The sequence below is a fragment of the Leopardus geoffroyi genome, chromosome B4 (assembly GCF_018350155.1).
Source record: "Leopardus geoffroyi isolate Oge1 chromosome B4, O.geoffroyi_Oge1_pat1.0, whole genome shotgun sequence".
NCBI lineage: Eukaryota > Metazoa > Chordata > Mammalia > Carnivora > Felidae > Leopardus > Leopardus geoffroyi.
Window position 1 is genome coordinate 84,164,758 of NC_059341.1, and position 25,676 is coordinate 84,190,433.

General features: G+C 46.7%; 1 protein-coding gene and 1 long non-coding RNA gene across 26 annotated transcripts in view; both read right to left on the reverse strand.

Annotated features, from left to right (window-relative positions):
- Positions 1-317: 317 nt before the first annotated feature.
- Positions 318-25,676, reverse strand: part of R3HDM2 (R3H domain containing 2) — a 165,027-nt gene continuing 139,668 nt past the window's right edge. For 16 of the 25 annotated variants that reach the window (XM_045465101.1, XM_045465103.1, XM_045465098.1 and 13 more), the window contains 13 exons: positions 23,411-23,643; positions 20,884-21,059; positions 16,399-16,500; positions 13,756-13,998; positions 13,291-13,417; positions 12,869-13,029; positions 12,265-12,419; positions 10,832-10,932; positions 5,246-5,415; positions 4,701-4,848; positions 3,198-3,295; positions 2,734-2,818; positions 318-1,665 (listed from right to left, as the gene is read on the reverse strand). In XM_045465101.1, the coding sequence (XP_045321057.1) occupies positions 1,325-1,665; positions 2,734-2,818; positions 3,198-3,295; positions 4,701-4,848; positions 5,246-5,415; positions 10,832-10,932; positions 12,265-12,419; positions 12,869-13,029; positions 13,291-13,417; positions 13,756-13,998; positions 16,399-16,500; positions 20,884-21,059; positions 23,411-23,643 (2,140 nt within the window). In that variant the 3' untranslated portion in view covers positions 318-1,324. The remainder of the gene's footprint in view (positions 1,666-2,733; positions 2,819-3,197; positions 3,296-4,700; positions 4,849-5,245; positions 5,416-10,831; positions 10,933-12,264; positions 12,420-12,868; positions 13,030-13,290; positions 13,418-13,755; positions 13,999-16,398; positions 16,501-20,883; positions 21,060-23,410; positions 23,644-25,676) is intronic. The other 9 variants (XM_045465093.1, XM_045465096.1, XM_045465094.1 and 6 more) reach the window with 2 other exon arrangements.
- Positions 7,917-10,816, reverse strand: LOC123591197. Its single transcript, XR_006709161.1, has 2 exons — positions 9,690-10,816; positions 7,917-9,453 (listed from the first exon to the last, which is right to left on the reverse strand). It is a non-coding gene; the product is annotated as an uncharacterized LOC123591197 (long non-coding RNA).

Consider the following 25,676-nt stretch of genomic DNA (forward strand, 5'->3'; position numbering starts at 1 on the left):
TCGCATAGGACAGGGACTGCTGAGCATGCCTGGGTGATACAGTATCTTGACCCTTCAACTGATGTAGCTTTTATATAAGAACATCCGTTTCTGTTTGTCATAGAACCCAATCCTCTAGCTTTCATATTATAAAAGGCCCAAGTCCTCCATCCCTGAAGAGTTTTCAGAAGATCGGATGCTGGATACATATCCAGATTGTTGAGGCCACCATCTCAACCTGGTTCTGGATCTCACTCACCTTCCATAGCTCAGCCAGGAGGGCCCGAAATGAGTATCACAGAATTAACATAGTGGAAGGAACCTCAGAGATAAGCAAGTTAGTTCAAGTCTCCTATTTTACTAATAAAGAGTCAGACAGAGGTCAGGAGTTGCAAATGGATGTGCTTGATGAACCCACACTTAGTGGCAGAGTTGGGAGAGCCCAGAACAAAGGTCCCATTAGAGATCCAGCCATCTATCAGAATCACCATGTACAAGGAGGAGGATGGGATGCAGGGAATAGTGTTAGGAAGGTATGTGTGCATATGTTAAAGAAAACATGAAATTTCTCCGACAAGCTGTGGGGCTGTACCTACCTAGGACCTCCAACCCCCACCCACACCGGGTCAGCAACAGACAAACAGGGACTGACGTCCAGTGACAGATTTTTTTTTTTTTTTATATTTAAAAACAAAATCAACCTCCCCCCAAATAACCCCCCAAACAAACAAAAAATCAGATTAAATAAAATTTACAGTGAATATACCCAGCAAACATCTGTATGTGCAATTAAATACTGTCTGTTACTGCGGCACGAACCTCAAACAAACAATATACAAGTGTTCTGGGAGGTGGGGGAGGCCCAAGTTTTAACTCTTTGGGGTTTGGGGAGACAAGATGGGGGAAGTGAGAGAAAGGGGAAATCAATTTTGCTTTTCTTAATTCTGTCCATATAAATATATTCATAAAGACCAGAAATGAAAAGGGAGCTTGGGATGGTAGAGGAGATCGAATAGGGGAGCATGGGACCCTCCCAATTCTACCTGACCAAAAAATATGAAAAAAATTAATTTCATGGTGGGAGAAGAGATAAAAAATGACAGAAGAGGATGGGAAGGAGAGGGCAGCAAGGGGGGCCAACCAGGGAAAAAGAAGGGACCCATGGCAGGGGAGCGAGGAGTCCAGTGCCAGTGTGTGTCTGTTTCCATCTTCATCCCCACTGTCTTAGGCTCCAGTTCAGTGTCTGTCACCTTTCTTTCTGCCTCTGTCCGTAGTCTGTCAGGATCCCTCGACCCCCTCCGCCCTGCCCCCACCCCTACTGTGCCGGTCCCTTCCCCTCCTCCGTTTATTGGGAGCTGGCTCGCTCCAGGATCCTCAGGTCATAGTTCTTTTTGGCCACTCGAAGTTTGAAGCGACTCACGGAGTTGTTGAGGCGAAGGGAGGCATTCTGGGCAGCCAGGGGGCTGGGAAACACAGCCACGATGGTGTACAAGGCAGCGAGGTCCGCGTGGCGGCCATTCTCAGCAGTCCCACCGTTGTCCCCCCCGCCCCCGCCAGGCAGCCCCTGAGCATCCTTGAGCCACTGGATCTTGGCGCCAGACATGGCAAGCTGAGTGAAGAGTTTGTCCGCCTCAGTCCGAGTGATGCCCTCAGGGAGATCTGTCACCTCCAGCACCCGGCCCAGGACTGGAAGGGGAGGAGAGAGGACATGGTTGTGAGAGATGACAGTACAGAGGACTGGAGAGTGGCCAGCAGAGAAGCAGGCAGCTGATCCAAGTCTATAGATGACATCCTCAAAGCCTGGCTTTGCCCACTTAACCCATTTCTCCTTCCCCAAATCAAGCCAACACCCCACCATCTAGGCAACTAGGAGAAACAAAGAAACCTTTTTCTTCTCTTGGACCAGAGATGTAGGCAAGAAGAAACTGGGGATCAGAATCCTAGACTTCAGATCTGGCGACCTACACTTCAGTTCTTCCACAAAGTCAGTAACCCAAGCTGAAATATATCGCATAGTCCCCCTCACAGAGGCTGGCCCAAAGAGATCCCTCTTTCTTATCATCTAGGGAAGTCCATTTCCCTTCCTTTCCTAAATAAGCAAACCACTCTGAATAGGGGTAATCGGGTGGGTGCCTGGGTGGCTCAGTCAGTTAAGCACCCGACTCTTGATTTAGGCTCAGGTCATGATCTCACAGTTCGTGAGATCAAGCCCTGTATCAGACTCTGCAATGACAGCATGGAGCCTGCTTGGGATTTTCTCTCTTCCTCTCTCTCTGACCCTCCCCAGCTCGAGCGCACACACATGTATGCTCTCTCAAAATAAATAAATAAATGTTAAAAAAAAAATACGGGTAATCCGAGAGACCTTGTATGCCTAGTGTGGAAGGCCTGCAAGGGGGCTACTCCCCCATTCTCTTGTCAAACTTCTCCTTAAAAAGGCCTAGGACTACAAGGTAGATATCCTAGATTAGGGTCAGGACCACTCCCACAAGACTCTCTGTTAACAGGCTCAGCACCGTTGACCATTGTTGTTATTCTCAATTTTTACCATCACCTTTCCAAGCACCTGAAATGGCTTGGTAAGGAAGACTGAGGGAGATACTTCAATTCCCCAGTTTCTCCCTGCTCTTGAGTACCAAAGAGTCCTATTTCTACTCCCTACCCTAAGCTGGTTTTTCCCACTGGTCCTGGGCTGGTGATGCAGGCTGAAGGGGTGAGCACCTTCTCTTGGGGATTCAGTGTCTTGTCACTCACCAACGTCTGTTGTCCCCAGGTCAGTGGAGGCAGATTTGAGTGCTTGTCTCTTGCTCCGGTTTCCATGCTTCAATCCACTCTGTCCCTTCAACATTCAAAAGATAACTCTCATCCCAGGTAAACAATACTGACTGCCTTGTAGTTCTAATGTCTGTCTGAGAGATTAAGGAGCAGTACCCAACCCTGAGAACTCGCCCCACCAGGCAGGCGACTGGCCAGAGTGGCCACTGAGAAACAAAGAGTCCCTCCTCCTTAGCATTGGGGATGGGTGGAAAGACTGAGTGTGGGAGAGGGGTAAGGCATCCCCACTTTGTCCATTCTCACTGTGCTATGTCCCCTGTCCACCCCGTTGGTTGAGGTGGATGGCATAGAGATGGGGCCATCCTGGATGGACCCTCCTGGGTGGGATGGGGTGGGGTGGGGAGGGCTCTGACGGTCCTCAGGCTGACGGTGGACACCCTCACCTGATGTACCGTGTACGTCGACTGGCCATGGAGCAAGGGAGGGCAGATGGACAGATTGTACTGTAATGGCTGGCCCAAGAGGGAGTAGCGCCCATCACCTAGGGAGGAAGAGCAGATGGTTTTCTGGGAGTTAGAACTTCATGGTATGACTTTTAGGAAACTTTAGAGGGCTTTGGAGATAGATGGCAACAATGCATGCTATTCTTACTTCTTCTATGGTAAGAGTGCCCATGTGACTGACTGAAGAGTTGTCTCTCTTCCTAAACCGCTTGGCCCTCAGCTGTGTATCTCATGCAAATGGGGCTTGTAGGTTCCTTTATTCTTAAAGAAGGGCTCTGTCCACTGCAGACAAAAGGCCCAGGAGAAAATCTATAGACCCTTATGAATATGTTTCTTTCATTTCTTTCTTCCTTCCTTCCTTCCTCCCTCCCTCTCTCCCTCCCTTCCTTTCTCCCTCCCTCCCTTCCTTTCTCCCTCCCTTTCTTTCTTTCTTTTTCTTTCTTTCTCTCTCTTTTTCTTTCTTTCTCTTAGGGTAATTTCTATGCCGCAAATGGGGCTTGAACTCACGACCTTGAGATCAAGAGTCGCACGCTCTACCGTCTCAGCCAGCCAGGTGCCCCTAATTTCTTATATAGATTATCCTACCCAAACCCAGGGCTCAAGTTTTGGATTCGCACTGCATGGCAATATAGTGTAGTGGATAAGAGCACAGGCTTGGTGTCAAACTTTCTAGGTTCAAATCCTGGCTCTGTTACTGGAAATGATAGGTTGGGTATGTTTTCATCTCATTAGTGTTGCTGAGTAGGCTAAATGAACACAGGACACACAAAGCACTTCCAGTAATGGTTCATATATATCCAGTACCATAGTGTTACCTATTCGTGTTGATAAATGTTAGATTTCAGAGCACTTTAAAGTTTTTAAATCATACTCCCATCTGATTTTTATACTGCTTGTGACAGCCAAGGCAGAAACGGATAAGATTATTTCCATTCTATGTGTGATTAACCCCATTTTATAGATTAGGAAACTGAGGTCTGGTTCCAAGTTTAAGTAACACGCTCAACATCACAAACCTAGTTAGTAGTAGAACTAGAACTCAAACCCAAGTCTTTTTAAACCAACTCCAGTGTTCTCTCTTCTAAAACCATACTGTTTCTGACACAGCCCCACAGTCCTAGTCCTTAGGCTCAGTACCAATGTTTTAAAGTCTTTGGTTCATTAGAAAGTTCTGTGAGTTTCTTTTCCCAGCTCATAGTCACCCACCTACCTTACTTGGTAGTAAATACTAAATATGTAAAGGAGGTCTGCAGTAAGCTGACTATGGGCAGCACTAAAGAGGGGCAGGGTCTAAACAGGGATGTTAAAGGAAGAGTTGGCTCCCAGAGTTGGATGACCAGGTGCACTGTTTTCCTGCCTGTTGCTACCATCTGGATGTCCTCACTTGGGAATGGGCTGTGAAGGGTGAATTTGGCAGCAGCCAGCTCTAGTCTCACCCCTTACCCTGTGCTGGACCCCCAGGCCGGGGGAACTGTGTGAGGACAGGAAGGGGACTGAGTCCTGTGCAGACATTGCTGAGGCTGGTGACAGGAGAGGGTGCTGGAGACTGGGTAGGAGATGTGACAGGGCTGCTGCTCATTTGTGTGTTGGCCTGTAGGAGAGAGGAGCACACATTATATACACACCAAACATCCTCTGGATATACCTATGGCTTAAAATTCACCTCACTCAGAAAGCGTCTCTTGCAGAACTCTGCCAAAGCCGGGCTGCTCCTTTCAACAGCCCCCTTCATCCCTAATTAATACCTATTATTTTAATATCCACCTTTGACACAGTGTTTTAAGCATTGTCTTAGCATTTTCAAGTATGTCTCCCTTAGCTCTTAGGCTCCTTGAAAGAAGAGGCTCTCCTCTCTTTCTTATGACTCTCCCAGAAGAGCACCCAGGGACAGACATGTACAAGAGGCTGCTCAGTCAATGGCAAAGATTATTCCCGGAGAAGAATGTGGTCATCTCCTTGCCAAGACAACACTGGTTTGTAGGACTCACCTGGGGGCTGCTGTCAGGATTGTACAGGTCTCCAGGCTTCTGCCCACGCTGGTCCATGCTGTAATATTTACAGTGACTCCACTGGACCATGGATGGGTTCTGGGGGGGCTGGGGTCCATTAGGGACGTTCAGCTGCATGACCACCACGCCTGGTCCAGAAGGTGACACTCCTGAGTGGCAGGAAGAAAGGGGCTAGTTGTGAATTCAAACTATATTCTGACCTTCCAAGTAACCCTGAGTGTGAAAGCCAGTAAACAGATCTACCCACTTTGCCTCACGGTCACTTAAAATGTGTCTTGCCAGGAATCTGAGATAGTTGCTAATTTAGTTTCTGACTCCCTTCTCCCTGAACCAGTGAAGTCTGAGTAGAAGAGACCTGAGTCCCAGATGCCAATGCTCTCCTGGCCTTCACCCGGTGAGGGGTACTTTGGTATGCTTGGCAGAAAACTACTCCATTCTGTCAAAGTTGGGTATTACCAAATGTCCAGGTCAGATTGCTCAAATGTCTGGGCACGGTACAGGTCCCAGTCTGGGGCCTGGGCCAGGGCTGCAGGCACGTGCAGGTTTTCTGGTAATGGCTGAAGATAGGTCAGTGATCTCTGGTTGCTCTGGAGAAGATGAGTGCACACAGCTTCACTAAGTCAGGCCAGGAAGCACTTCTTGGGCAAGGGTGAGTGAATTAGGAATGGCATGGAGCTGTAGGTCATATTCGGTAAATGACGAACAATTCAAGGTGCAGAGGCACAGCGGTTATGCAGGAGAAGCGGGAGATGAGATTGTTTATGCATTCACTCAACATTTATTGAATATTTACTGTGTGCCAGGTCCTATGCTGGGCACTGGGTGTACAACAAACAAAAGTGGTCCTTGCCCTTAATGGAATGGACAGTCTATCAGGGAGTCAGATAGTAAGCAAACAGCTGGCGTCCAAGTTTGAAGCACATTCTAGTAAGGGTCTTTATCATGTAGGTGTTAGGAACAGAACTTCAGAGAGCTAACTCAAGTGGCCAGCTGTACAGTGGCTTAAGGGAGGGAGGGGCCAGCAGCAGGACGAAGAGTTAGAAAGCTACTGAAAAATAGCGAGGAGGTCCTGAATTAGACCAGTGGCTGCAAGAAAGAGTGGGAGGGTCAGACCCTCCGAAGCTTTTGCTGACAGGTTCAGGTGACTGACTGGATGTGATCCTGAAGTTTTAGCACAGACAACCAGGGGTAGCCTTATCCTCTGCTGGAGAAGCAAAGAGCTCAGTGTGGAAGAACATTAAGTCCTGAATCTTGCTCATGGTGAAAAGCAAGGTAAGGGATCAGGGAGAAGCAGTTTGAATGACAGTCCCTGCTGGGAGGGATGGGCAGGAGTTCTGCTTCCCCACAGGGGATTGTGCAGCCTGAGAGTTTGCTCTTGACCTCTCAGGCTCTATGTGTGTTGAGGGACAGGTTGAGTTCATGTGTGTGCAGCGGTAGAGAAATGGGACTGGAGGCTGCCAGCTTGAAAACCTGCTGCAGTGCTGCCGTTTTCATGCCTCGGTGCTCTTAGGCTGCCACTGCTGCCGCCGTCACGTTGCTTCCTGTGACGGGAAATGTTGCAGCCTCTGCCCTGGGCACCAGTCATGCTGGGAACTGAGCACGATTGCTTTTCTCGGGTAGCATCGGTCAAAGGGAAGGAAAAGAAGCGGCGGGAGGCCTGAGAGCAGCTCAGGAGACGCAGCATCTGTTGAACCCTATTCTCCAGTCAATTTGTGGCCCCCCACCCTCTGGGGTTCATCTAATCAGAGAGCACAAATACTCAGAGCGACAGGCTTGCCTCTCCCCATCCTCTGCCACAGGGGACAGGGTATTCATCAGCGTGGCTTGTAGGAGGGCCACCAGAAAATCGAATAGCTGTGGAGTGTCATGCATTTAACAACTCCCCCCGTACTGTAGTTGCTCTGGGCATTTTTTTCCCCATCCTAAGAGCCCCACCTGCTCCAACATCCTCTACCAACAAAATTGCAATTGACCTTATTCAAACACCTCATTGCTACCTGAGGGGGCCAACACAAAAATAATCACATCTGCAGCTTTCTAGAAGGCAGCTCATAATCTGAGCCTAGTGCCTCAGGCCAGGAAAGGGTGGGGGACATGTGAGTGTGCAGGGTGTGGGCATAAGCAAGGCGGAAGATCTTTCTAATACCAACATGTAGCCATAAGGAGCTATTAGAGGGCTCAAGGGGAGGGGGAAAGAGAACAAAGCCCTCATATATTTTCTCTGATCCCAACAAAAACAAAGGCAGGGTTCTCGGTCGGTGGCAGCCTTGGTCCTCCCCACACTGAGTCCTCCCCCGCTGGCCTGAAGCATTGTTCCTTCACTCAGCCGGGACGCAGAGCACTACGCTGATGAGCTGATTTTTATGCTTCTCTTCCTCAAGCCAAAAGCAGGTGGCATCCGTTACAGCTGAACTGTCGCTACTTTTTAAATGGATGTGACAATAAAAAAAGAGAAAGAAAAAGAAACGAAGAAAGAAAAAAAGAGAGAAAACCACCCTATTGCCCAGTGACAACACTTCCAGATAATCAGGGGAGGGCTGAAGTGGGAAGGGGGAGAAGGGGGTTGAATAAGGAAATCAATTTCAGCCTGAAAGCTCTGAAAGGAGAGGGGACGTGTGAATGGCTTTTTAAGTGGCATCATTAAACCTGGGCAGAAAGGTCGATTGGGCAGAGCAAACCGCATAAATACAAACAGATGACATTTATGTCTGGCAGAATTGGTTTTTGTTTAGTTGTTTCGGTTTTTTTTTAATCACTGAGGTAGAAGACTCATAAGACTTCTTCCTTTTGCCACCAAGAATCAAATCTATGGAAAGGAATGTCCAGAGAAATAATATCCACAGGCATCTTTCCCATATTACAGGATAGAATCCAACAATATCTTGGTTTTTTCCCCCTCTTTTGGTGAAGGGGAGGAATATCTTCAGGGAGTGGGAGAGAAAGGAGTTAGTCCCAGCTTTGGAAACCCCTCAGCTACAAAATGAGCCAGTAAGTATGTGAGAGGCTATTTCTGTATATACCTCACTCTGGCCATGGTGCTGTGTCACTGTGAGTTGGGAGTCTGTGTGTGTACATCATTGCCATTTCATGTCTGTGTGCATCTTCTGCAGACAAGCACCTCTGTAGAAACCTCAAGGGACCTGCGGACCATCATTTTAGTAGGAAGAAAAATGTTTCCTGGGGTTATAATGCTATCCAATATCATAGTGGAAGAATTAAGGTCCAGGCCTGGGGGTAAACTGGGCAACCACAAAAATGTATTAATAAACCAGAACAGTTGTTCCAAGAACAGCCAATCTTAATCCCTGCCTTTATTTTTGGAAAAGTGACCATGTTGCTACATGGGAGAAAGGCGGGTGACTGTCCTTTGAAGGTGACATAGCAGCCCTTGTGGGCTATGCTGGCCTTCTATCTTCCTAGTAAGAGGTAAACTGGAAAGGAAGGAAAAAGCAGCACTTGTTTCTTTTCTTCCACCTCCTCTTATATTTCCGTGAGTAGAGACTGAAGACTTTTAAAATCGATGATGTGGTGTGTATATGGGTTTCTTAGGTGACATGGATGGAACAGGAGGGGGGCGTTCCCATCATCTAGGAAGAGTACAAAGGATCAGAGAAGTCTCAAATCAATTAATCAGGATAGTTTGGAAGAAAGGACATATAACAGGAACTTCCAAAGTAAGGAAACTAGATGATGAAGAGGGCTTCCTCCATTTCTATTGATTTGGGAAGAGTCCAGATGATCTCCTTCCAATCCCAGCCCAGACCTCTGGTGCTGCCAATTTTCAGAACAACAGCTGTTCCGGTTTGCTTAACCTAGCACTAAGTCCAGAGCAGGTAGTGAAAAATTCTTCTCACTTGGTTTGTTTCAGATTCCAAGACCTTGTATCTGAAGATGAAGAGACACAACCACAGAGACCCAATACATATACTGATATACCACGAAGGATTCACATAAAAATGCACATACAAGTATAACTATTTGCACATACACACACTTGTTTTAACAAACAAGAGAAAATGCCCTGCAGTAGTAAGCACCACCAGAGGCTACAGCGGTTCTTGGAGCTGATTTCTACAATTTCCATATCCTGCTGGGAATTTCAAGGTCAAGTGCCCCCGGTGGACACTTAGGAGAAACAGCTACAGACCAGGAATGTAATAAAGGGTAAAGGCTGTTGAATTTAAAACCTCTCAGCCAGGGGCGCCTGGGTGGCTCGGTCGGTTGGGCGTCCGACTTCAGCTCAGGTCATGATCTCACAGCTCGTGAGTTCAAGCCCCGCGTCGGGCTCTGTGCTGACAGCTCAGAGCCTGGAGCCTGTTTCAGAATCTGTGTCTCCCTCTCTCTCTGCCCCTCCCCTGTTCATGCTGTGTCTCTCTCTGTCTCAAAAATAAATAAACGTTAAAAAAAAAAAAAAATTTAAAACCTCTCAGCCTGTGAGAAAGCCACGTTTGGTCTGGATGAAGGCAGAAGTCACTGCTCCTTGAAGGTAAGAAGAATTGATCCTGTCTTATGAGCAAGATTAATTCTGGAATTCACTCCACAGCATCTAACTAAGAGTGCGAAAACTCTTATGTGAAAATCTTATTTCTAAAATGGGAAAAACTGTCAAAATGCTTCCCTCTCACCAGAAGAGGGCACTCTGATATCCCACAACAGAGCAGAATGGGGATGGTTGGAGGCTACATTAAGATCTCCTCCCCACTAGAACCCCTGAAGCTGCTTTAACTGCAGGGTAATGCTGTGTCAGGGTCGGGTAAAAGGGAAACAAACAAGGGTAGCTGTACTTGGTCTGCTGGGAGAGTTCTTGGCAGAGGCAGAAAGAGACAGGCTGCATGGCATAAGCCTATTCACCTGATAGCTGTCCCTTCAAAGAAGGCCTTTAGCTATTTAACATGATACTCATTTATTTCCCACTGGAGGGAAAGGAATAGAGTACAGAGCCCTGTTGAAAGTGTGATATTGAGGATGCAGCATGGAAGGCAAAAGACCCTAGTTCAAGGTCTACGACTGTGACCTCAGGCAAGTCATTTATCCTCTTTGAGTCTTAAATTTCCTCTTCACAAGGTTCTGGTGAGAATTAAAATGACACAATGTATGTGAGCACAAATGAAAAGCAGCTAAACAAATCTAAGATAGGACTTCAAAAGCATTTTATCAGCTTCCTCACACTCACAACCAAAAAGTAAAGCTGTCTATAGGAAGAGTGAGTGCAGGAGACAGAGGTAAGCACTTTGTGTCTCAAAGGCATGTGAGTGGTGAGTGTAATGCTGGTTTCGGAGGGAAGGAAAAAAAGAAGAAAGAAAAAAAAACCCCACAAGGAACCCAATAAAGTATGTGGCTTCCCAGGGATAGGATGGGGCAACCAACCTCATCTCTCACGAGGTCAACTTTAGCACTCCTGGAAAAACACCACTCAGGACTCTGGTCTTTTCTTGTGATGGTGTTATAGCTGGGGACAGAGCCAATCCAGGAACTCTCCCACCCTTCCCAGCTCTAAAGCACAAGTCTTTCAGCAGCGTTTGCTCTTGCCAGTACCCAAGACCCTCTAATTCTTTACCCTCTTACCTGAGTACTGCTGTGGCATCTGTGGTGGACTGCAGGGAGAGGGAGACTGAGGCATCTGGTACTGCTCAGAGCCGGGAGGCTGCAGAAACCCTACAGAAGGGCTGGGGGATGAAGAGAGTAGGGTTAAAGTGGCGGAGGGAGGAACACAGCTCCTGGCAACCAGCTGCTGCTTCCCAGGCCTCCCCTGTGGGAAGCAAAGGCAGCTTCCAGCCATTCCCAGACCAATTTGCCATGCAATTTCTAAAATCACTCATCAGTTCAAAGTTAATTATATATATTTGTACTTGATCATCTTTCAATTAGGAAGCTGCTAATCAGTGCTACAGATGGAATGTTAGTGACACATGCTCTTCCCAACAGTGTGGAAACACCAGACATATCCACGTGCACACATGCACATGCGCACACACATACACACACACATACACACACACACATTCTGAGAAACACGAAGTACCAAAAACAGACACACAGTGCTAGAGAGGGATGGGCAAAAAAGAACTAAGGAGATGTGTGATTTAGGATGTTTACATAACAGCAGAGTTACCTAAAGAGAAGTGGGGAAAAACCCTCACAAACTCAAGATAAGGTGGAGACATACATACAAAAAGTAGTGAACATATACACTGAGAGAAATACACAGAAATACACATAGGCCCAGACTTGACTTCTAGTCCCAGCTCTACTTCTAACTAGCTGGTTGACTTTGACTAAGTTTCTTAACCTCCCTGGCTGGAATGTCCTCATTTGTAAAAGAAGGGAGAAAAGGAAAACAAGAGGAGTGGATTAAATATTTCTAAGGTGTCTTCTACCTCTAAAATTCTATCAGATATGACCTATACTAAGATATATATAAATAGATACACCATCTGAGATTCATCCATGGATATAGAGTTACGTAGAAAAATTTACATATATATACTCCAATTTGCATCTTTTAATGCTTTTTTTTTTTTATTTTGAGAGAGAGAGAGAGAGAATGTGCACATGCAGGGGAGGGGCAGGGGGAGAGAGCAGGCTATGCACTGTCAGCGCACAGCCCGACTCAAGGCTTGATCTCACGAACCATGAAATCCTGACCTCAGCCGAGATCAAGAGTCAGCTGGGCTCAACCGACTGAGCCACCAAGATGCCCCCAAATTGCTTCTTTTAATGATGAGCAATCTCTATCGTATAGTTCTAAATCCCACTGATTAGAAAAAACAAAAAATGGGGGAGATGATGAAGCCTCTGTCTTTGAAGCAGGAATTTTTTTCTGCTGATGAGCTCTTATTCACATGTCAAATCAAAAATGAGACAAGGAGAATGAATTTCCTCATATTCTACCTGCTTTAGGGCACACTGGAATCTCTACCCTTGCCCTTCTTTCTTAGGTCAGTGGAAATAGCTGCTGGTCTATGGCAGATGGGCCCTGACTCGCTGGGAGTCCTCACCTAGTACCGTTCTGCTGAGCCGGTGGGATCATGCTGTAGTACACTGGTACGCCCCCTGCTGGGAGTGCCCCTTGCACAGATTGGCTCGCAGGGACCAGCATGGGCTGCTGGAAAGGCGGCTGGACCACATTCTGCGAGTCATTACCCACTGGGACCTGGGTAGAGATGAGAAGAGAATGACCACTTGTACTACTGATGAGTTCATCCAGACAATGGCCAAATAAGTCATCACTAGACTAGGACACTAACTTCCTTCCCTACCTTTCAAGACTCCTCCTACTCACCTCATCTGCCTAAAGAAAATACATACAGAGCTATCTCCCTTTGGGCATCTGATGCAGAGAAAGGAGCCTGATTTCCTTTAGATCTTACTTTTCTGGGCCATATACTCATTTGCATGGCTGTATAAAGACCAAACAATTTAAGTAAAGACTCTTCTCAGAATCTTTGGGCTTTCTCTCAGAGGAAAAACACCTACAAATTCTAAGGGGAAAGTGAACAGTATTTTAGTGTTGGGGTTGTCACACTGGCTAACGTGGGAGACTGTCTTCCTTTTCCTCATCCCAAGGACTGGGTGATCTTTCCCAGTACAGAATGTACCCACTTGGTAAGAAGGCAGTGGAGTGTACTGAACCACCAGGCCTTGCATCTGGCCCCCCATGCTGCTCCTCTGGTTGCTGAGCAGGCCCTGGTTCTGTGGCTGCTGGACCCCAATCATGCCTTGGTAAGCCGCCTGCTGCTGGTTAGGCATCATGGGCTGTAAACCTAGGGACGGGCAAGACACAGAAGACATTAGCTTAGCATGGTCTCAACAATGTTTAGGAGGTCACATTCTCTCAGTAATTTCCCTTCTCCTGTCTATTTTACCTTTTCTTTTTCTGAAGATCCTGGGTTCCTTCTGGGACTAATCATTCCTGCTGTTCTTTTTTTTTTTTTTTTTTTTTTAAACAAGGAAGGTACTACTCTCTTTCCCAGTCTCTGCCCTTCCCCTATTCACTGCCTTCTTACACCAGCAGTTCCTCTTACCAGGCTGCTGGGATGGCTGAGGCAGCTGTTGACCACGTTGGGGGCTGTAGGCCACCGGGTGAGAGAGAGGTCGATATTGCTGGTTGGAGTTAGGATACTGTCCAGGGGGATAGTAAGAAACCTGGATCTATGGTGAGAGGAAACAGATATGTGAGAGGGGCCCTTACATTCACAGCCCCAACATCCCAACTATGAAATACATCAGGGTAAATAGCCAGAAATCTGTAGAGATATTTGGACCTGCAATTGCAGAATTCATATACCAGTATGAAACAGAACTGGAAGGATTTATGTTATAGAGAAAGACGACCTTCCGACTAGAAAGACAACTCTCAAATGCAAGGTGAGGTAATGGAAGTGGGGATAGGTACGCCCTCGGCTCTGTCTAAACTAGAGGAAGAAAGAAGGATCGTAATCGTGGACAAACTCAATTAGTGATTTTAGCTGGGAGCCCAAGCTGCTCACCTGTTGAGGGGGCTGCATGTAGCTCTGGGGCGGCAGGACTTGCTGAGTAGGAGGCGCATGGCTAGAGGGGGAATAGTTGGACGTGGGGAGGGGCTGTCCTGTAGAAGCCATGATGAAGCTAGTCTGCTGAGGGTGCTGGGAGATAAGCTGAGGCTGGAACAGAGCTGAGGATGGGTCAGCTGCTTCAGTAGAACCTTGACGGCTAAGGCTCATTTGTCCAAAGGGGTTGCTGAGGTCATCTGCCTGTTGAGAGAGCAAGGGAGACTCAAGGACTGAGGTCATATCAAGCCCCAAGTCTTTGGCTTCAACACAAAAACAGACAGACAGACAGCTATAGCAACCCCCTCTACAGCCTTCCTTCCTTACACCAATTTGGGACACTCCTGCCTCCATGCCCTAGGAGGCGCTTTTTAGCCCTAAGCTTCTGTCATGTGGTGTTTTAAATTGCTATGAACTGGGGGTGCCCGGCTGGCCCAGTCGGTGAAACGTGCAACTTTTGATCTTGGGGTTGTGAGCTCAAGCCCAACATAGGGTGGAGAGATTACTTAAAAATAAAATCTTAAAAAAAATTGCTATGAACTGAACAGCTGTGTAAAGCCCAACTCCAGAACCGGACTCCTTACCACATAACAATGGCCACAGTGACTCTGATCTTTATTAGAATTGGTCCTAGAGAGATGGGAGCAACAATACAACTTTCTATGTGTGTGTGTATATATATATATATATATATATATATATATATATATATATAGAAAAAAACAGGACAAACTAATGGGTTAACAAGAAAAAGATTGTAAGTCCTTCTTTTCTGGTCTTCCAGTCTCCAACCATACAAAAGGCCCTATATTGCCATAAATCCTGTTTTTATAATAAAGGACCTAGATAAGTAACACCTCAAATGGATTAGGGATGGTTAGGTTCTCGTGGCTCCCCAGCTTTGCCTGTGCAGCGAAAGGACTGGTGGGCTCCCCCTCCTGCTGCTTATCTCCTTACTCCCTCCTCTTGAGGTCATTTCCACCTCTGTTCGCTGACACTTGCCTAGAGTTCTCCTGCCCTTCAGGAACTACTTCCAATTCTCACCTCTGAAAGGAGGCCAGGCTGAGTGGCCAAGGTGAAGGGCAAGGAGGCTGACAGGCTAGTCTGTAATTGCCTCCTCACTCAGCCTTCTTCTCTAAGCAGCAAGAGGGATGGTGTTCTGCCTCTCACTTGTATGATGATAGGTTAGAATTTGTTAGCTTCCTCGTTCCTTCTGCTTCCCGGACGGTAGTTGACACACACACACACACGCACACACACACGCAGAGCAGGACTTCTTTTGAAAGAGGAACTAGTAGAAAGAAAAGGCAATGCTTTCCCGTGGTTTCACTTAATTTTCAGGAATCTGATCTTCAAGTTAGCTGTTCTGCTACCTTAGTGAGCAGGAATAGATGATAAGAGGACTGGATTGCAGATAATTTTGAGGTCTACATTCCACAACTTTTCAGAATGGAGATATAGGCGGAAGGAAAGGGGATTCTAGTGAAAAATTAGAAGAGTGTGGGGTGCCTGGGAGGCTCAGTTGATTGAGCAGTTGACTTTTGGTTTCAGCTCAGGTCATGATCTCACGGTTCATGATTTCAAGCCCTGCATCAGGCTCTGTGCTGACACAGTGCACAGCCTGCTTGGGATTCTCTGTCTCCCTCTTTCTTGGCCCTTCTCCCACTCGCTCTCGATCTCTCTCTCAAAATAAATAAACATTAAAAAAACCAAAAACCAGACAGGTGTGGTTAACACAAAATTAAAAATCATCAGGGCTCTGATAGCCATGATAAAAGTTATCTACTATGGGGTGGGCGCCTGGGTGGTTCAGTCGGTTAAACACAGAGGACTCTTGATTTCGGCTCAGGTCATGATCTCAAGGTCATGGGACTGCGCCCCAAGTCAGGCTCCTCGCAGAGCATGGAGCCTGCTTGGGATTCTCTCTCTCTGCCCCTCCCCTGCTCATACTTTCTTTCTCTCTCAAAATAAACAAAAAAGATGTTAAAAAAAAGATGTTTAACAAAAAGATGTTAAAAAAAAAGATGTTAAGTTAAAAAAAAATTATCAACTATGAGGTGGATCAGGTCTTCATAGGATTTGTAGCTAGGGTACAAACAATTTAAACAGCATGTGCTATGCCGCGGAAATGGAGTTTTTTTTTTTAAATATAAAATAACACAGTAACATAGGGGAACATTTTAAGTTTGGACCGATGATACCAAACAAATCTGCAGTTGTGTTTTTACCTTCAAAGGAAATGACAGAAAACCATCCTATATGGGATAAACTAGGTTCTTCAGACATATCCAGGGAGGAGGAGGGATGAAAGATGCATACGGTAGAAAGACAAGGAGCCCAGGTTAGAGCAATATCCAATTCTGTACCTCTCCCGAGACTCAGGGGAACCAGCGCTCCTCTCTGTCTTACATTTAGGCATCTTTTGATGCCACAAGTGCTGGGATGAGGCCACCAGAATGGAACATAGCTCAGCCTATGCTGGCCCTTTGCTCAAGAAGATATGCCTTTTAACATGGCCCTCCAAAAAGTACAGCTGCTTTGTCCCAGACGGACCCACAGACATACCACACATGGACACGACAAAACGGGGAAAGGAGTTTATACCATGTTGTACTGCTGGGGCGGAGAGACTGGCAGAAGGACTTGGGGACAGGAGCCTGGAGAGAACTGAACAGGCTGCGGAGAGGGCTGCAGAGCTGGGACTGGCTGTGGACCAGCAGAGAGGCATGTGGAACAGGGAAGAGAAAAGGGAAGTGCAGGGAGAGGCAGGGGGAGGGAGGGCAGAGGTGGGGAGGGAAAAGGGAGGAACAACAAGGTTAATCATAAAAAAATGTCACATGAAGAGCAAGGCTGCTGAGCAGACTGGAGACCAAGCCCAGGACAGCCTGTGGCTTTCGCATCTGCATCCGCGACAGATACGCAATCTCTCCTATCAGGAGAGGGCTGCTGCAGTGCGCAGTCCACCCATTAGCTACTCAGAACTCTGCAGTCATTGAGAGCAATCTTAGGACTTTCAGAGCCGGTGTGTCTGCTGCCTGATTCCAAACACGGCTTTTCCCAAAGCATTTTTTCTGAACATACGATCCCTGGGGAGCACGACCATAACCCTCCTTGAATGCCCACTTGAGAAGGGATTCCTGCTTTTGTAGGAGGGGTCATCCAAGGTCTGGCTCAGCTTTCCCGGCCACACTCCTGATTTCACACCACAGCTCTCCTGGAGGAAGAGCTCATTCACAAGGATCGTCTCCCTCCCAAGGGTACAGAAGGAAGTAAGAGCCAGTTTATGCCCAGTTCCAGCTACTTCCTCCTGCTCCATGATTGTTCTGTGCTCCTCCAGGCTGTGAGGGCAGTATGAAAAATGCCCCCATAAGCAAACAGGGAGGGATGTGGAATAAAATATAAATAGCCTTGCTTTAGATTTTGTTCCTTTAGTCCCTTCACTAGCCTCAAGCAGGAGGATTTGTTTATTAGGAACATGATGTGTTCTAAACCAACTAATGGGGAGTTATTTTTTTTCTCTCTTCTTCCCCTCCAGCCATTTCAATCACTTCTCCTGGAGAATCAGTTCTCTAGCTGTAGCCCCTGGTGGTAGATGAGGTGGGAGAAAAGGAGAGAGGCTACGAAGAGAGGGGGAAATAACATTTTATACGTTGTTTCATTTACATACATATCTCATTACAGACTCACAGTAATCCACAGGGAGACAGGATCGCTTGTATTTGCAGTTAAGGTAGTAAGGCTCAGAGAAATTCAGTCACAAGTCCAGGATCACACATCTAATGTGGCAGAGCTGGGATGGGAACCTAGTTCTGCCTGACATATTCTTCCCACTCCACTCTTAACAGTAGGGAGCGGGTGAAGGAAGAAGTTAAACAGATTTACACATTGTTTTGTTTGTATGATTCTCCTCCCTCCTTCCAAATTTAGAGTATTAAGAGGTATCAGGGACCAAGGTGTCAATATCGTCTTTTGCCATATACCTCCGGGAGACTCTTTCATAGAGGGGACTAGCAGTTCTGGAGGCAGAGTCCGGGAATTAGAAGACCTCCAAAACAGAGAAAGCTCCTGATACCTGGAGTTTGTTGAAAATAAAATGTAAGTCATCTTGGTTAAGAAAAAGCTCCTGAGAATCCACTGTGAGACTGGGGGAGACATTACCGCAGCCTTGATAGACTCCCAGCTCTCCTGGCATGCCCATGTTCCGTGAGCCAGTGGCATTTCAAATGTAACTGCTGGCCAAGCTGCTCAGCATGAGCTCCTTGTGCTGGTAGCTTTTAAACACGTGTTCTAGTACCCTGATCCTCTCCTTTCTCTTGGGGAAGGGTCTACTATGCTTCAGATCTTACATCCTTTGGGGGAGAAGGGGTAGCCATAGGTATAGCTGCCTGTTTTCCTCACATTTCTTACACATTTGAGTAAAAAGTAAAGAGGGAAGAAATGATGCTCCTCTCGTAGGCCTCTTTTGACTGAAGAAGAGTAGTGGTAAAAGTATGTGTCTCAGTGCTATTTTTAGGTTCTTCCACCACTACCCTCAGCGACAGTTCTCATACAGTCTCAAACACCAGGGCTAGGGAGCTTCCGAAATACCACGAGGAAGCCAAAGACTGGCCATGAGGGATACGACTGCCACCTGCTGGTGAATTCTGGGCTAGATCGCTGGCTCTGGGCTGCCTGACTTGATTCCCAGAGGACTCCTCCTTTCTAAGTGGTCTACTCTACCTTAGGTAAACACAGCAAAAGGTAGCCACTGGCCCTTTAATTCTCAACCTCACCCCTTGGTTTTACATAGGGAGGTCTGCTCGGACAGCGGAGGCCTGCCAGAAAGGGAAAGTTTAACATAGTTTCTAGCACTGTCCCCAGGCCTGGAACACAGAGCTTTTCTTGCTATTTCTCCGAAAGGAAAACCTTTAGAGTCAGCACGGTGGCATGTATGTGTGTGTGGTTCCTTCCTTCATCCCTGCACTGTTGCAAACCATTTGTGAAACTAAATAATAAATATGCTGGGGCTCAGCACCTTGAGACTGGAAAGCCACCAGTCCTGAGAGGGAAAAAGAGAAAAAAACAAAGAAAGAAAAAGGCAATAGGAAGAAGAAGGGATAGAGAGAGAGGGGGGAAAGTGGAGAGGAAAAAAAAGAAGGTATAAACAGTGGGGTGGCGGAGGCGCCTGGGAGGCTCAGTCCGTTAAGCGTCCAACTTTGGCTCAGGTCATGATCTCATGGTTTGTGGGTTCGAGCCCCGCGTCGGGCTCTGTGCTGACAACTCAGAGCCTGTATCCTGTTTTGGATTCTGTGTCTCCCTCTCTCTCTGCCCCTCCCCCACTCTCTCTCTCTCTCTCTCTGTCTCTCTCTCAAAAGTAAATAAACATTAAAAAAATAAATAGTGGGGTGGTGGTAGTGTATTAGTCACCATCATTAAGTGCTTCAGGGACACCAAAACTTAACCAGGAAAAGATCTTTTAGTTTGGAGTTTGTGATCACAGTTAACCTTAAGAATGGATTTCTGAGGAAACAGAGATCTCCAATCTACAGGGCCTAACCTAGTACCATACCTCCTGCAGGAGATCAGTCAATATCAATGACTGACTCACAGAACCTCATGATCCAGAAGCAGGGCCAGAATCTGAGTAAAAGTTTGGGATTTAGGGCCAGACACCTAGACATTCTAACATTTTTTCAGTCCCAAATGGTTATTCTAGTGATCTCTTTATTCCTTTCCCACTCTTGTCTGTTTCTAGATATGGATGGAAGTAGGAGGCAGATGAAGACTAAGACGGAGAAAAGGGAGGGAGACTGTATTAAAATACACACATTTTAGAAAACTCAAACACTGGGACCTTAGAAAACTGAGGCACACACAGAAACACAGTAGGAGATACCCAGAGAGAGAGAGGTGTACCCATTTATAGGTCTGAATGAAGACACAAACGGAATGCACACACGTGTGCCACACCTCTGTACAGAGTGAGGTAAGCTGACATGAATGAGACTTAATGAGATAGATGGTGATCAAGCAAGAACAAAAGTCAGAACTCTAGAGAAACTGACTTAGGGGCCAAGATAAAGGCCTGGAATGATCTGCATGTGGGTTACATTAAGACACAAAGCAGGGTTTCCTAGATGATTACAATATCAGAATGGGGTAATATGGGGCCATCCTGGGCTCTTTGCAGTCTAGTTTCCAGTTCCTGGGGTGTTAATGCTTGTGATTTGCTTCTTTTACCTATGGAAGAGATAGAGCTGATGCCAAGCTGAACTGACTAAGCCCAGAGGCGAGGGAGCCTGGGAGGTGCAATGAGAAGAACTGTAGCAGTAGAGTGCAGACATACGGGCTTTCTGACTGGCAGAGACCACCGCCCGACATACCCCAGGATACAGGATGGACTCCACTCATGAGCAGCTCTGCTCAGAGTATCAGGGAGACCTGAACCTACAACACTGATGTCCCAGTTTAGAATAGGCTCGGATTCTGATGCTGAAGACTTGTGTGATCTCTACAGAAAGGAAACTTCACGCAAACCCTACTTGATATTAATATCTACCAGTCCAGCAACAGAAGGAGAAAGAGCTCTTTCGTGGCATGGGAAACAAAGACAACTTTGGGGGGATTGTGCCTTATGGCATATGTATGGAAGGGGTCTTGAGTAGATTTCCTTTTCTCAAACCCCAATCCATAAATATGTGTTTGCGGGTCAACAGTCACATGAATACATCCAGCTGGTTATGGTGAGAGCCATGATTTTTTTCAAGCTCCATATATGGATGCAGTGAACAAAACCGCCTTGCTAATTACACAGGATGTAGAGGGAGATGGGGTACAGCAGAAATGTGGAATGGGGTAAAAGATCCCACTGGCAATTCTCAGGAAGAAAAGGAAGAAACAGAAGGCAAAAAGCTCCCAGGCTGACTCTAAGAGCATTTTGGCCAAACCCTTACCTTACTCTTCTCTCCCCACAACTAACAAATAAGAAACGGGGGAGCGAGTGGCAGGTCTCCAACAACAGATCTTTCCTGCCACCCACAGCACAACAGACATGACTGTACTTCCAGAGCTTGCTTGAATCAGAGCGGAGGGGCTCTGCTGGTGACTCACCTGTGAGATCATGTGATTATTCAAGGGTGGCTGTTGCTGAGGCGTGGGTGGGAGCGCAGGAAGTTGCTGCGGCTGTGGCTGTGGCGGCTGCTGCTGGGCAGTACAAGGGAGAAGGCCCCGGACAGACTGGGATGAGGTGACCTGGTTGCACACTTCTGGGGCACCTAGCGCCAAACCTAAGGCAAAGAGGAGACCCACCAAGAGTTGTAAGCACCAGCCGTGAACATGCCACCCTTGGACATGTAGGGTGCTACTCCTGCTCTGCTGTTTCTCTTCACTTCCCTTCTGTCCATTCCCCCACTGTCTTGGGAAGATCCGTGAATGAACACAGATATGAATGAGCAGCTGCCCTGCTGATGGGAGTCCTCATCTTAGCAGGTTTCTGTTCCCTGGGAACAGTAAACACCGCACCCGTCGATACTGGATTTTGGAATTGAACAAAACGTGAGGCTGACAAGCTGCCTCCGCTGAAGTACCGAGAACCTGTCCAACATGACCAGACAGCTGAGAACATGACTGTCTGCTTCCTGGGAAGGTATAAATTCCCAGTCCTGTAAGAGACCTGGCTTCTCTTGGATTCCTCTTCAACTTGCAGCATTTCACAGGAGTTGCTGAGAAGGCAATCTGGCCTTTCCAATCACTTGCCTGTACACACACATACGCACAACTGTCACCCAACTATTCTTCCCATTTCCAGGCTCTCCAAGTCATGCACGCATTCACACAAAATACTTCTACTAAGTATCTGCTATGTGCTAGGCATTGTATAATGAACTGAGGACTCAAAGGTGAAGAGAACACAGTCCTTTCCCTTAAGCAGCACAGGATCTTCTGAAAGGAGATGGACGTTCACACAGCAATTACGATCTGATAAGGATAAGGGATGCATCAGTGATATGAACAAAGTCGTACGGAAGCAAAGATGAGAAAGCAGTAACTCACTTAAACAGGAAGTGGGAGGAGAAATGGATTTGCAGGATGAATAGAAGGCTTGTTAGACCAAGGAGGGATGAAGCTAATATCATATTCAAGAAATGGCTGGAGGGCCAGAGGAGGAAGGATATCTGGGAGTAAGACTGAGATGGCAAACTGGGGTCAGGAAGCAATGCTACATTAAGTCATTCGGATTTTATTATGCCAGGAATGCAGAAACATGAATGTTAATTTTAAGAGACGACTGACACGATTAGATCTGTGTTTTAGACTAGTAAACCGGTTCTAAAAGGGCTAAGGGTGGAGCAGGGAAACCAGCTTGGTGGCTGGCGTCATACCTAAATAAAAGAAGATAAAGGCCTGGATAAAGGCAGAGGCAGTGGGGTTAGAGAGGAGGTAACAGAGAAGGCCATCAGAGACCTAACAGAGGCAGAATCTTCACCACTACTGATGTCTTCTGAGGACAAAACCTACAGAACTTCTGGGATGAGATGCAAGGATTCTTCAGAGATGGGAGGAGGGTGAAATGGAGGCCCACTGGGTATAAAGAGCTAAATACCCCCTGCTAATAAAGAGTACAATAGAAATAAATGGAGAAGGTTACATTGCACATCAGGAGAGCTGAAGGGTGGTTACAGGGCTGGCATGTGGAACATATGCTCCTCCTCAGTGACTGGGCTCCAGGGAAGCAGCCACAGCATCTCTTGCAGTTGTGGCCTATCGGTTGCTACCAATTAATTACAAACAGCTCAACTCCAAAGGTTCCTTCTGCTCAACCAACCCTCTTTATAATCTCAGAGGCCACAGAATGAAAGCAGTATCATTCTCATCTTAGCATATAACTTGAACTTGGGCTGACAGGGATGTCCAACCTTGGTCAGAAATAAGATAAAATAATCTAATCGCAACCTTTTATTTATTTATTTTTCCAAATAGGAAAGAAGGTTTGAAAGAAAATCGGAGAGAGGAATCAAAAAACAGGGGATCCAAGAAATCAAATTTCTCCTCATCTGGCTATGTTAGCTTTCCAGGACACTATACTGTGAGAAATGTTTTGTTAGAAGTAAATATCAGTGATTTTTTTTTTAATTTTTTTTAAGTTTATTTATTTTTGAGACAGAGAGAGACAGATCATGAACGGGGGAGGGTCAGAGAGAGAGGGAGACACAGAATCGGAAGCAGGCTCTAGGCTCTGAGCTGTCAGCACAGAGCCCGACGCGGGGCTTGAGCTCACGAACCGCGAGATCATGACCTGAGCAGAAGTCAGACGCTTAACCGACTGAGCCACCCAGGCGCCCCTCAGTGATTTTTTTTTAAACATTTATTTATTTTTGAAAGACAGAGAGAGACAGAGTGTGAGTGGGGTAGGAGGAGACAGAGAGGGGAACACAAAATCCGAAGCAGGCTCCAGGCTCTGAGTTGTCAGCACAGAGCCCGATGCGGGGCTTGAACCCATGAACCGTGAAATCATGACCTGAGCCGAAGTCAGGTGCTTAACTGACTGAGCCACCCAATGCTCCAAACATCAATGATGTTTTAGAGGAGACAAGCAAGAAATGATGAGCATAACACTGAAGGACAGAAGCTGTAGTACCTGGCCTGGAGATCCTTCCTGCACTGCCACCTTTACTGCTCCCGATGCTGTCCCCTCGGGTGAGGATAGAGATTCCACTGAAGCTGCTGGCTTTGGTGACAGGGGGCCGCATGCTCCGGACAGAGCCGTCAGAGTCTGTGCTGCTCCAAGGCCGTGGCTCCAGGGATTTGAGTTCGCTGTCTGTGCTGCTTTGGCGGCTGCTTGAGGTTCGGCTCAGCCCCTCACGGTTCCCCCTGCAGAGACCACAGTGGTCAGAGCACCCCCCACCTACCACTTCGGCAGAAGGGCTAGGAGAGAGTTCATTTCTATTCCTTCGATAACAAAGAAGGGGTGAGGGTTGGGAGGAGGATGGACACTGATTTCTTGTTAGTTGGCTGGCCAACCAAGACTTGCTGGGAGCAGACAGAACAAGATCCAGTACAGTAACAAAGAGCACAGAGGCAAATCTGGAAGACAGTGCGCTGGCAGCTAATTCAATATGAGACCAGAGGTGGATGGGAAACCATATACATGATGCTGAGATTGGCTGCGGTCTCTTCCCCTGCCCCCGCAGGGATCCCACACATGCAGGAGATAGTGGGGAGCAGAGGGGTACCACCTCCTTCTAGGAGTTCTTAAGACAAAAGGACTCCTAGAAGCTACTATTGCTAGAAGGCAGGGGTAGCCAATGACATGGATAAATATAACAGGTCTTCCACATAACATGTGTCAAAGCCAGCAGAGGTACCACTTTTCCAGGGGTGGGAAGAGGACTATATTCATTAACGGGTCACTCTGGAAAACTCAATCTGATAGTCTAAAATTGACCCAACCTGTTTTGTGGCAATTCTGTGATGGTATCTACAAACTACTGGTTCCACGGTCTCTAAGAGCTAAAGTCTTCAACATGATCAAGTAAATATGCCCTTGGGACCCAGGATGGCAAGGAACAGGGGGCTCACTGTGCCCACCTGACACCATATTAATAACCCTATTGCCCCAGGCAAGGCACAAGGCTATTGAGAAGAGGGACTCCTCCTCTCTTATTTTTCTCAGGAAGCATCAGGGTTATCCTGATGCTGTAATCACTGCCTAGGATCATAAACAGTTGTCCTCAAGACAGATGGGGTTGACCTAAATCCCTAAGTCTTACTGAGCCCTTACTACTTCTTAATAAGCAACCAAGAACCAGGAATTTTCCTTTCATATCTCCCACCCCCAGTAAGTTCTGAACTAAAGAAACCAAAGGCAACAATTACAAAGGTTTTGGTATATATACTGGGGAGCAGGTGAGCAAAAATCATAGTAGCTTGGGTTCCCTCCTTTGCACTACCATCCCACCTAAAGCAAATACAAACGCCATCCAATCCCCTTAGTTTCAAAGACACGAGGCTCAGAGTTATTCTCATTAAAAAAAAAAAGGTGTTTTCTTATGAGGGTAATATTAAAGAAAATACCTTTCTTTATTAGAATACCTGCTCCAAAGGTACTGTAGGGAAAATGGGCAAAAATAAAGACTAGGGTCACTATTTTAAGTTTTGGTCAAGGCAATCATGGTGGGCTAAGAACAAACACACTGGCACAGCTGGCTAGGGACATGCTAATTCTTCTCCGAATCCCAAGTGGAGATATATATATATATATATATATATATATATATATATATATATAACCTCAGTGCTTCTCTCTATGTAAGAGTAGAGAACTGGAAAATATCCCTGTCTCCCTAAAACTTTATCCCTTTGTCTTGGGAATGTCAAAAGTAGAATGGGAACCAAGAAAGAAACATAAATCAGGGGCTCTCCAGGAACAGAACCAGGCCTGAAGTGAGAGCCAATAGCTCTGACTCAATGGACAAAGGCAAGCCTACTGAGAGGACTCAATAAAGATGTGTCTGTTTATGGGGCAGCGGATACAGCAGTGGCAATGGGTGAGATTAGAACTTGAATTTTACAAGACAAGTCCTAATGGACTTTTACACCTAAATCAAACACAGCACTATCTTTTAGGACAATTCTCCCATTAACTTTCTCTTTCTACTAGAGGTAAACAGTGAATGAGTCACTTTAAACCAAACACCCTGGGAAGCTTGAGCCAAAGTGGCAGCACTTCTGTACTCATCCAGTTCCCCCAAGACAATGATGGCCAAGTGTTCGAAATGTGGCTAGTCTGATGGTCTAGCCAGGGTTCGTACACTACACCCCCAAGAGTTAGGGAATCGGAGTTGTGTATTGGCCAGGAAAGAGATCAGTTTTTCTTCTCTACAACTAAACCATGTCTTTCCACT